General features: G+C 43.7%; 1 protein-coding gene across 1 annotated transcript in view; it reads left to right on the plus strand.

Annotated features, from left to right (window-relative positions):
• Nucleotides 1-12,684, plus strand: part of furinb (furin (paired basic amino acid cleaving enzyme) b) — an 81,333-nt gene extending 68,649 nt beyond the window's left edge. The window contains 8 exon segments of the mRNA XM_080475998.1: nt 1,401-1,613; nt 3,826-3,926; nt 5,607-5,710; nt 7,613-7,730; nt 7,954-8,133; nt 8,364-8,491; nt 9,130-9,258; nt 10,502-12,684. Coding sequence (XP_080332124.1) covers nt 1,401-1,613; nt 3,826-3,926; nt 5,607-5,710; nt 7,613-7,730; nt 7,954-8,133; nt 8,364-8,491; nt 9,130-9,258; nt 10,502-11,211 — 1,683 coding nt within the window. The 3' untranslated portion in view covers nt 11,212-12,684.
• Nucleotides 12,685-12,898: the final 214 nt, after the last annotated feature.

Raw genomic sequence — 12,898 nt, forward strand, 5'->3', positions numbered from 1 at the left:
TTTACGTCTGTCCTTCACCATACATACGACAGTGTGGGGTTTGTTTTTTGTGAAATAACTATGTTATCCGCCCACATGGTTCAAAGTGAAGGTCAAGGAAAGAAAGTTTGTATCAGTCACTTTCATTGTGACATTCACTGTGCCTGCTTTTACACTTTGATTAAAGATTTGTCTTCATTCTTCTAGTTGTTTTGGAATTAATGTGCCATATAAGGCCAACTGAAGTCAAAACCATGGGCGTAGATGATTATACAGATATTTGTAAATTGCTTTATTAGACATCTGCAAACGAATACATCCTTGGACCTTTAAACAACTGCTGCTCAAAGACATACAGACAAAAAGGTTTTCGAAAGATACTGATGCAAGATGACAGCAGATTTGAAGCCAATTAAAACCTATTTAAATATTAAGTCTGTAAAACTGTAGAGGAAGGGACACTGAGGTCATTCTTCACCCGGAGGCTGCTTTAAAGCTGTGGAGTCCTGACAGCGCATGCCCCCCTGCCCTGCGTCTCCGGCCCGGCCCTGGGGACAGGCAGCAAGAACTGGTCAGCACACCTCAAGCTATAATCGACAACATATCGAGAGAAAGAAGGTCAGCCGTGTAGGAAGCAGGTCCACCAAGCCCAATGCCTTCCAGGCAATGAAACTTAAAAATCAATTCTAAAGGTCATCGGTAACCAGAGCAGGCGATGCAAAAATTGTGCAAATGTGAACAAATTTCCTCAGTTTTGTGTTTATCATAGCAGCAGCTGTGCTTTGTACTGACTAAAGGCAGTCTATCGATTCTCATGGCTTTCCAACAAGAAACGAGTCACACTAATTTGAGCGGGTGGAGACAAATGCATGAAAAATGGTCTGTGTGTCTTTGAACAAAAGAAGCAATCTAATCTCCGTGGTGCTCCTGAGCTAAGCGAGGACACCCTTTGTTACTTTGCTAAAATGGTTGGGGAATTTTTAACCTGAGTCATAAAGCTCTCCCAACATCTCCAGCCTGCTGCTGGCACTGCATAGCCAACTGGGTCGAATGTATGCCTCCTATGCTTTGTGTTTTACTGGCACAGTGTCTCTGCCAGATTGTTCTTGTTGTCGTTTATCAGCATTGTAATTATATTCAGCTTGAGTAAATTTGGTAATTACATTCCATCTATTTGTTATCTGATGTTCTACTGCAATAAGTCGCCTGACATTATGATGCATTAATAAGAGTTGTGCCTACAAGCGCTTCAGTGTCTCTGAAAGGAAGCACTGAGATGATAAGGCATTTAAGCAGTGAGACAAACGTCTTTGTCAAAGGCAATTTTTCACACTTCAACCACCTCTTGTTAGTGTCTTTCTGTAGATCTCCCCTGTTCATGATTCCATCTCTATCAAGGCGTATTTGTCTCTCTACCACAGGGGCGCAGCGGACTGGGCTCCATCTTTGTCTGGGCCTCAGGTAATGGTGGCCGGGAGCAGGACAACTGCAACTGCGATGGCTATACCAACAGCATCTACACCCTGTCCATCAGCAGCACCACGCAGTCCGGCAATGTGCCGTGGTACAGCGAGCCCTGCTCCTCCACCCTCGCTACCACCTTCAGCTCTGGAAACCCGGGGGAGAAACAGATAGTGGGTGCACGCACGCACACACACACACACACACACACACACACACACACACACACACACACACACACACACACACACACACACACACACACACACACACAGGATTTGATTATGTGTAGGATTGAATGTCAGATCTTAGAGAAATAAACACGATTCCCTTACTTGCCAAAAGTTGATGCCATTTCAACGGAAGTAAACAGTGTTTGAGAGAGTATTTCCATTAATCTTGTCGCTCCTGAATCAAAAATAGGCATCAAACTGTCAAAATCAGAGTGACTGATGTGGAACATACAATGAGCCAAGCTGACAAACATCGAGAGATGCCACATGCTTCCTTCAAGCTGCTTGTCAGATGAAGAAAGCCTTGCCTCAGGGACACAGAACAACATAAAACAACCACAAATCTGCCATCCCCTCCAAAATACACCAGAGGCATGCTGCAGGCAAGCAAATGCTACTCATCAAATGGGTGAAATTGAAGTCATTTGAAAATATACAGCAGCTCCGGCTTTGTATTGATGCTTTAGCAGTCAAAGGCTGCTGTTGGATGTATTAGAGCTGGTACAATTTTCTTTTGTCCAAAACTAGTGTTTATGCTCATTTTGTTGGATGTTTGTGTGCTACATTTGCAGACCAGCCTTTCAAACGAATGCTGTGCAGACTAACAAATAGCTCATTTAGTGGTTAGATTTGGTCACCTGTCATCTCAAGAGATTACCAAAAATTGGCAACTGCAGACAGAGACAAACAAATTTGAATCCCAGCACCTCTTACTAGCATAATACTGTTTACTGCACTCTGGTGCTGTAATTAAAGCTTTCAGGTGTTCGCACATAGAAATAACCAAATGTAATGGTTTGCAGCAAAAAAATACAAAAAAAAAAAAAAAAAGAACATGTATTCTGAAATCCTACAAAAAGGTAACAAATTGTCATTCAAGGCATTATTATTTTCACAGACCACAAACTGTAAACTAGATATAGCTTTTAATTTAATCACTCAGCCCGTTCAATTACACCGATTGTTGTTTTGTTTCCAGATGCAGAGTTTGAACAATTGTTAGTAATCACTTTGGCAATTATGCTTTCAGATTTAAAACAATTATCACTATAGGGATTAAGCTAATTATTATTATTAATAATAATAATATTATTGTTGTTGTTGTCGTCGTCGTCGAGGTTCTCTATATGTCTTTTACTTCATCTATTGTTTATGTATTTTTGTATTGGAGTCTCAAAAAACTGTAAATGATCTACCACAAGTTGTCAAGTCCTAAGAAAATGTTGTAGAAGTTCAATTCATTTCCACTGAGGCTCAACTGAGGATGGTCATGAATTGTATAAAACAAAAACAGTCAATCTCCATCTGAACTATTCCCAGTTGAGCAACAGTGAAACAAATTATAACAAATCAGGTAAAGTTGTGAAAGTATAATATTAACGGTGTGCATTTCCATATGAAATGATGAATTGAAAAGAATGCAACTAACCATGGACATACAACTGAAAATTTAAAAGGAGTGAGAAGGTGAAACCTTGAACTGGCAACCATTCTCAAAGGCTTTTGATGAATGATTTATTCACTACTCGATATCCATGATATGCGAGTGCTTTAGTCCAGATCTGCGATCTAACAGTTGGGCTGTGTCTGCATCTACCCTCGCTTTGTTTACCCCACCGACATGGAGACATCCTTCCTCAGATAATGGTCATTAGTGCCTCAAACTGTCTGGGCAAAAGTTGCACTTCAAGAATGCATGCCTAACCTTCACAGCTCTTCCTTGCTTCTGGCTTTTTTCTCAGTTCTGACGCATCCTCACCGTGACCCAGACAGGCCTCATTAGCTTTCTGGTGCTGGCAGAGACCATGAGCAGAGGTGTACCCGGAGTGCTAACATACTTTGTCCCACCACATCCTGACCTTGCTGGTCCGATTTGGCTGACATTCATAGCCCTGGCTGCGACCTTTTGGCTGGCATTCACAGACCCGGGACTGGGTCTCCCTATTCAGTCAGTCTTTCCACCCCTCCCCCACCTCCTCAGATAGCTTCAGGGGGGAGCTCCCATCGTCCCCGACCTTTCCCTATCGAACAGCAGCACTCTCTCACCGTGAACTTTACTCATGCTGAAGTGGGGGAACTTGATCTGTCATATTAAATGTGTAACTCCTTCTGTATTCCTCTACGCCTCTCTCTCTCTCTTCTCGTCTCCAAGGTGACCACAGACTTGAGGGAAAAATGTACAGACTCTCACACAGGGACGTCTGCCTCAGCCCCGCTGGCAGCCGGGATCATCGCTCTGGCTCTGGAAGCCAAGTGAGTGCAATCTGATTCACAACACGACTGTAATCAGTGCTTTTAAATGGGAAGATAACCATATCAAGCCTTTTTAATTTTCATCTCATTGTAGTCTCAATGTGTTTGCCATTGTGTTCTTTAGGGAGAAACAAGCACTTTTATGTAGTCACGTGTTGAAATGTGCAGACACCTCTGGGACTCATAATCTGGCTAAATCCCAGCACAGAAATTCTCTCCACACCAAATTAAGCTTTTGATAATCAGTTAATTAGCAAGACAAATCAGTAGCGGCAGCCCACACAGACGTCTGAATACCTGTCTGGCCGGTAGGGGAGATTTTAAACTCCAGACTGTGTCTCATTATCGCTCACTGAGAACTTCAGGTGTTACAATCCAAGTTTTTCTCGGCAGCTCTCATGTGTTCTCCGTTATGGCTATATGGCCATATCTTCAGTCATCTCAGACACGTGTAAAATCCTTCTTATCAGTTTGCTGACCTCTGAAAACGTATTTCCTCTGATTTCCACATTAGAATTATCTGACAGATGTCACATCACACCCAGTCTTACCTCCCAGCCTGGTCAGCTCAGGTATATATCCTCGGCCTCCCTGGCATTTATCTCAGCCCTGTCACATACAATATCATCGGAGATGGGCACTAACTGACAGAAGTCAGGTCTCCAGCAAGAAGTCTATCGCTCACTTTAAACATCAAGACCGTGTTTGTTCGTGAGCTGCATCTCTGTCCTGACAGGCTGCTTTAATAACACTGCAGCGAGTTCATCAGACTGGGACCTCACTGGAATTCACAGAGATGCAATCATTTAATAGGCAGAGTGTTTTGGCTTATTGGTGTTTTATTATTTCATTATTTTCCCCCTCCACTCTTGGCGGAGGTGACATTGAGTGGATCGGGAGGATCTTGTCCATTAATAACACATGAGCGAATGTGAGATGTGAATGCTGATGTGGAGAGTGGCGGAGGTGATGCGCCTCGATGCAATTCTGTGTTTCTATTTCTGTCCACGGTGGTGTTGCACTCGGTAAGCGCTGTGATTCATGGTTTGATTATCTTAACCCACAGAGCAGTATTTTTCTCTTTGGCAACTCCAAAGCCTCTCTGATGGATGCTCACTATGTGTGTGTCTTAATAAATCTATTTTGGAAAGAAGAAAAAAAAAAAAAAACAGTTTTACGGGGCCTCTGCTTTGTGGAAGGTGACCTCCGTCCCTCAGTCCCACATCTCATTAGAAACTATCATTACAGAAAGGTCTGGACACAGTTCTCCACAGTACTGCATCCACTGTTTTACTGTGTTTCCTGACCTTTCAGCACACTAGGTTATGACGTATCCTTGAACACGGGTGTTTTACGCTGATGTTAAAACCTTAATGTTAGCCCATACTTTTGATATGGTTGCCTTGTTCGTCCCTCAGGGTTGCCTCTCGTCTCAGTATTGTATTTTAACAGTCTCTCACCGTCCTCACTTTGTACTCTGGCAGGGATTTTATTTCAGGTGTGTGTACAGTATTCTGACCTTTTCCCCATAGCTCCTCACATTACATCCGCTGTATTGTTGTTCTGTCGAGGTCAGCAAAAACCGACTGCTCTCATAATGTGCATAATGTAGAAAGTCGTGTCTTCAGCTCTAATGTGACAGAAAGTCAATACATTTTTGTTGCTTTCCTTCCTGTGCAGTATGAACCTAACCTGGAGGGACATGCAGCACCTGGTGGTGAGAACATCCCAGCCTGTGCACCTCAGCGCTGGAGACTGGAAAACAAACGGAGTTGGACGCAGAGGTAGAGACTCGTTTTAAAGTGAATTATACTTTCTGTTTTGAAGTTGTGGATGAAACAAAGAAATGCACTAGAAATCCTTCATTTCATTTTTGTGAGCTTTTGTTTGGCTTGTTGACAACTTCACAATTCCCAGCCACACAAGCCTCCTCTACCTGGGAGTCATCTACATAGATTTTCTTTACAACAGCACACGTATAATCTCCAGAAATCGTAGGTTTTGTGTGTTGCTTTGAATAGAGAAATGCTGTGTTTGTATTGCATGGTTTTCTGATGCTACCCAGTAGGTCTATGGTTATACAATCATTCTTATTTTCTATATTTCCATCAACAGAAGTCATGTTTGAACAAAGCAGTCATGTTCTATAAGGCAAATATCAGCCAGCCACTCCACACATGAGCCATAAACCTTGAACATTACCTTACATGAGCTTACCTACTGCAGTTTACAGACATGAACAGGCAGCACTTTTATTCTCAATACCACTCTATCTACCACTCTCTAAGGGTCCTTGGGATGCTGGAGCCAGTCCCAGATATGGGTGAAAACAGGGTAAACTAGGTTGCCGGTCCATCACAGGGCAAACAGAGAGCAACAGACAACCACACACACTCATATTCACGCTTGCAGGAAAGATAGTCACTGATTAATCTCAAGCACACCTGTTTGGACTGTGGGATTAAACCAGATTAAACCAGAGTGAACCCACAGGGAAAATATGCAAACTTTGCTCGAGATAGCGTTGACCACTACACCACCGTGTGGCACCTCCTTGAACCAATCAGAAGTTCTGTTATCAACAGCCTTGTATTTAAACCTGTTTTTAGATTAGTAAATTTCCAGAACCACAAACATCATACTTTTCTATCGAAAGGCTGAAAGGTTTGAGCAAAACAGGCCTGGCTGAGCTTCAGGAGGGAATTCTTTGGAGAGCCCACTTTCGACCACGCCATATCACATTAACGTCTCATTTGTTTCGATGCGAAAACTCTTGCAAGCACACGAAGAACATGCAAACTCAGAAAGGACTTCCAGCCTGGATCTGAATCCAGGATCTTCTTGCTGTGAGGTGACAATGCAGCTGAGCTGTTAGCACCTCCATCTAAAATTGGAATTATCATTATAACTGTAGGATTTCTATACGCAGACAAAAAAACTTCAAGCAAAATTACCAGCAACACTCTGGACTCTGGCTGCAGGCTTCATACAACACGGGTTTGTTTTGAAAATGGAGTGGAAGGTAGAGCGCTGGAGAGTTTTCTGTCTTTTATGAAGATGAAGTCTGAAGTGTGGTCCTATTTTCATTTTTATAAGAGTGCTGAGAGGAACTGCTTTGAGGGTGTTTGCTCTGCCTGAGCAACATGCAGAAAGAAAATCATCGCTAAGGGGGCAACACACTGGTACCCACAGGTCCAAGTAACAGTGCTGGTGCCTCATCGCTCTACAGCAGCTTCAAAATAAAATCACTCATTTCAAATTAAGAGCCCTGAGGCTCATCACATTCCAAGGAATTCCATACAACAGTACCATATAAATTGAACCTGTATTAGTAATAAATGTTTGCAGAGTAATAATGAATTTAGGATGAGTGCCCGTTTTTATTTGTTGTGGTTTTTATTACATAAGATGATGAAATTATTTCATAGTGTTTCTTCAAGAACATTTTCACTGTATTTTAACAAAGACGAAATATTACCAGCAATCTTCAGATCCTCGGCCACAATTAATGTAAGAATTTCATGCAGTAAGTCCTCTGGAGGTTCTCAGGAAGATTCAGGCACAGGTACTGTATTGCTTTATTGGAGAGGATTGCTGGTTGTCATTTTTCTCACTGTACTTTTAGCTCGCTCCCACCCACCGACATGTCATTTGCTCTTCCTCCCTCCATTTTTCTTTCTCCTTAGTGAGTCACGCGTACGGCTATGGGCTTCTGGATGCAGGTGCTATGGTGGCTTTGGCAAAGAATTGGACAACAGTCGGACTGCAGCACCAGTGTGTCAACACAATGCTTTCTGAACCGAGGTTAGAGAGAGGACTCTGAGCTGTGTGTGTGCGCGAGAGTGTAAAATACAGAGACTTCTAGTTTCATTAAAAGCCCTACCTCCTCTATTATCCCTAGCAGCATGATAGATGTCAGAGCGTTCTCAGCAAAGCCCAGGCACTCGCCTAAATTTGAATTGTCTCTGTCCATTTCTACAACGACACAACACTAACCGTTCCCCCCCTCCAATTGTCAAACCTGCAGAGACATCGGAAACAAGCTGGTGTTCAGCAAGAGCGTGGATGCCTGCTGGGGACGACCAGAGTATGTCAACTCTCTGGAACACGTTCAGGCCCGCCTCACTCTCTCCCACAACCAGAGAGGAAAATTGGCAATTCATCTCATCAGCCCACTGGGCACACGCTCCACCCTGCTGTTCCCCAGGTACACAGTAAAACATACCACACCAGCAGCTGAACTCTAATATAAATTTCCCTTTTTTCCTGTGCCACAAGCGCAGATAAACTCAGCATGTGTATGTGTTTGTGTGGACTTCAACTTTAGTTGTACACAGATGCTCCCACGGGCATTCTTGAGGGGGGGAAACACACTTTCTGGATTCAAACACAAGAAAAAAAAACCAACAAGTATGCCGTATCTGCTCTCTCCTTCAGGCCCAATGACTTCTCCTCAGAGGGGTTCAATGACTGGGCATTCATGACCACCCACTCCTGGGACGAGGATCCTCAGGGAGAGTGGACCCTGGAAATAGAAAATGTTGCTGCAAATGGGCGTGACTACGGTAAATCTGCTCGTCTTCATTAATTCTTCAGTCTGGTCACATCATGTCAAACATACATTGACGGCAGCGTTAAGTGCCCCCTCGCAGTCTTCTTGCAGATTTTGCTTCTCTAAATAGCCGCTCCTCTACCGTCCGATTCCTCCTCCCATTGATTCAGTTTGTGAGGTTTGTGGTTTTCAGTGATGAGGCTCAAACACATTTGCAATAAAATTTAACAGCCGCTAAGCAGAGAATGCTTTTCCTGCAAAAAAATAAAAAATTGGCAACCTTTTGATTATCAGCGTGTCAATATTGTGAGAATATTTCTTCGTGCCAACAAGTGGACAGCGTTTCAGTTCAAAAGGCAAATGGCAGCATATTGTCAAGAAAAGTTAACATGTTACATCCTCGAGTTTTCTCCTGGTTTTGTTTACTCTGAGCTGCAGAGGGAAATGAGATCGGGACGCCTCTCTTCCTCTGCTGGTGTTGATCCTCTTCCAGTGTTATGTTTGGCCCGCTCACGTCACTTGTTTCCTCTCTTTCCACCCCCATATCCTCTTCTCAGCCAGTTCTCTCTGTTCCCTCTCCCGAGAAGTGCTAAATTGATATTCTCTTCTAACACCCCCCCCCCCCCCCCCCCCCCCTTTGTCCTCTCTCAGGTGTGTTGAGTCAATTCACCCTCATCCTGTGGGGTACAGGACCCAGCATCATCAACCCATCATCCCCTGACTTTCCTCGGCCATCCAACAACAGCTGCAAGACATTCGACGCGCAGCAGATCTGCATTGGTGAGATCATTCACTTCCTTGAAACTTGGCGCCAGGGCCACTAAGGGTGCGCGGGCTCATTTGTATTGGCGCTGGCACGCAGGTGTTATGTCAAGACAGGGTTTAGGTCAGAGCCCATTGGGGATTTCAAATGCTGGAAAGCAAATCTTGTGAATACAGATTGGCCGTTTACAAGCCTCTCGTGCGTCTGCTTATGTGTACACAATGACTGTGCACATCGCCATATGTCATACCAGAGTGTTGGAAGTACTGAGAACAGCAGGGGAGAGTGGAACTGCCACAGTGCGAGAGGTGCACATTGTCAACAATTGTCAAGAAGGATGGCTTTCTCTGAGAAGAGCAGATGAGGCTGAAAAGGAGTTTTTGTCTCAGTGACTTCATATTTCTTGATAATTCAGTTCATACACAGATATATCTAAAAATAAGATGTGAAATGGCATTAAAGTTAACTGTTCTGACAGCCTCTTCTGTACTCAGCAATCAAATAATACCTTGGCTGCATAAAATGATTTGAAGAGTGCGTGTGTGCAAAAATGATAAAGTATGAAGCGAAATGTGTATTAAGGATATTTCACTGTTAGAATTAAACTTTCGTGAAATTAACATCATCTTTCACTCTGATTATATATGAGGCATCTGTATATATATATTCCTTTTAAAGTGTCTAGTTTTCTAGAAATTAAATTAAACAACTCAAAAGAACTCATATTTCAGTTGACACAACCTTATGTTTCATTTCATTATAAAGTTTCTAAAACCAGTGCGAGGACAAAAAATGAAAGACGCCGCATTTATTACATGAGTCAAACCTTTTCTTTGGGGTTTCAGTGGTTAATTTCTTCAGGGATCAAAATGAACATAATTTCCTGATCAAAAAGCACTCGCTATTCAGGCTGAAAGTATCAGACGATTAATAAACTAATACACCAAAATTAACACAGGAATCTATGATCATTATTATTTTGTCCAGCGAAATTGTCTTTCGGGGAAATTACAAAATATTTCTGGCTCTTTTTGCCTCATAAAAGAAACAATCACTTGACGCCATGCTGGCCTTTTTTTTCTATTACTGTATTCTGGCCAGTCATTACCCAAAGCAGTACTTGAATAATCAGTAAACAGAAAGAGTTTAATGGACCCAAAGTCTGAGTATTTGTGCTTTAGCAGTTTTCAAGCATTGTCGAGTTATTTGTGGATCTCATTTTCATTCCTTCCCACGTTTTTTTCCCCTCTTTCCATTCAGAGTGCAGCCCTGGATTCTCCCTCTTCCTGCAGGGTTGTTTGAAGTTGTGTCCGCCTGGTTTCACCTCGGGGCCACAGCTTCTCAACCTCTCCCTGGAGAACTGGGTGGACTTGTCCTCCGTCCAGGCCTGCCTGCCCTGCAACCCCGCCTGTCTCACCTGCTCTGGAACCGGCGCCGCGGACTGCCTGTCCTGCCCTCCTCACAGCCACCTGGTCTTCACTTCCTGTCTGCACCAGAACCAGGTCCAGAGAAAGTCCCCTCTGACAGGAGGACTCCAGGCAGATGGAGCTCAACCAGAGGGGGAGATCCCGGCAGCAGCAGTCCACCACAATGAAGAAATGGAGGAACCTCCGGGGCTCAGCGTCCCCCCGTCCAACCAGCTCCCCACCATCGTGGCCGTTCTCAGCTGTGCCTTTATCCTGGCCGCCTTCGCCGGGGTCTTCCTGTTGCTGCAGATACGCTCAGGTGGTGCGTCTTTGGGTTGGAGGACCAAACTGCCCTCTGGGTTTTCAGAAAGCAGGGGGACGCAGGTGGGCTTTGGTTTTGACTTCCGACAGGGACGGGAGAGGAAGGCACGGATATGCTACAAAGGGATCCCCACCGTGTGGGCTGATGAGGACCGGCTTGCCTACGAGTCTGAATCAGACACCGAGGAAGTGGACGGTCACGGCGAGAGGACTGCTTTCATCAAGACGCAGAGCTCGATCTGACCAAAACCCGCTTCTGGTGGCGTGGCGTCTTACGCCGCCGCAGCCCGAGTGACATCAGCCTTCAGATCTGACTGTATGGAGCTGTGTCCTGAGGGAGAACCGCACAGGCTTAGAATAACAAACAGACAAAACACGGGCCTTAATGCCCCCTCAGCACCTCGTCCATTAAAATCATCATGACTTGTTCGCTCATCTATTTATTTGAAATTGTTTATTTATCTAATTTGATTGATATTTTTGTGCCAGTTGTATTTATTGCCACTTAATTCTTCGTGACCATTTGATGTTTTTGCCTTTTACCTACTTTTGCTTTAACCATCTTAACTCAAGAAATAGTGCATTTCTTTTTTGTAAAGGGGCTTTTTCAAAAAAACTTATCTGAAGCTTGGGTACTTGCAAGAAATAGATTTTAAGTATCCTGCGTTTTAGCAGCAGGCAGAGGTCAAGCACATAAAACATCTTGCAGCTCGCTCACTGCTCCGGTCCGGGTCACAATCATTGGCTCCCAAAGTATTAAATCTCCTATCCTCACAGATTTTGTTTCACTTGAACCATCTTTATATAAAACACACATTTAATAAATGTCTAATGTCCTTTACAGCAGAAAAGCATTCATTTAAGCTGGTGAAATAAAATGCACAGGCATGAAATGTATGCTGGACACAAAATATGCAGGTCATTTAAGTAATTGATCATAATTTCTGAGGGACCTGAGTTGACTAATAAATGATGGGCTTAAATCGGGACGCTGTAAGCTACAAGGTCATTGTCAAAGTTATCCGGACATTCTCGAGTGGTGAATTATTTTTCGGAAGCTTTGTGGGTTCTGAGGTAAGAATAAAGAATTCAGGATGATGTCTAGTAGTGTGAGGCTAGTACCACAAAGAAGGAGCTCTTTGGGAATGTGCCTGTGAGGAAAAGTACAATGGACCTCCTGGAGATCATGGTGGTCTGGTCCTGCTTTGAAGCAGATTTTTTTTTTGATTTTTTTTTATCGTCATACTGGAGACATGAAATGTATCAAAGGAAAGATAAAAAATCATTCTGTATTACAGTCGACCGTGGCAACAAGTGTTTGAAAAAAGATGGGTGTGAGGTGAAGGTCTTGTGTTTTCCGGCAGAACAATGAATCACAGCAGACATCCGGCCACACAATGGTCGTGGTTGAAGAGGAAAAAGATGGCCAGCAATGAGTGTTGACCTAAATTGAACTGAAAACCTGTGGAGGGAGCTGAAATCTGCTGCAGACAGGACTCCTGGCGACACAGAAGAGCCTCCCGCACATTGCTGTGGAGAAATGGCAGGAACTACCGGCAGGCAAGCGTAAGAAGCTTTGAGATGTAAGAAGAAGAAATATTACGAGGCCACTGCCAAAAGTTCTGCAGCCACACATTTGTGTCCAGAATACATTTTTGTATTATCTGTTGAGATTTTTTTTTTTTTCCCAGATAATATGATTCTAAAACACGGTTTAAATGCAGATATGTGTCCATATGTGCTTATTTGCTGACTGACAGGGAAGTAAGTGTTTGCCTGCAATACTTTGACATCTTGGACTGTATCTGCAGCCTCCCTGGGGATGCTGTTCTGTCACGTCTTATCAGCTGATCTCGCGCCGCCCGACAGCCTCGGGAGGAGCACGTCCCAGGTGTACATCAACACCCCACACACACACACACACACACAC

This window comes from Lipophrys pholis, assembly GCF_963383615.2.
Source record: "Lipophrys pholis genome assembly, chromosome: 11".
Taxonomy (NCBI): Eukaryota; Metazoa; Chordata; class Actinopteri; order Blenniiformes; family Blenniidae; genus Lipophrys; species Lipophrys pholis.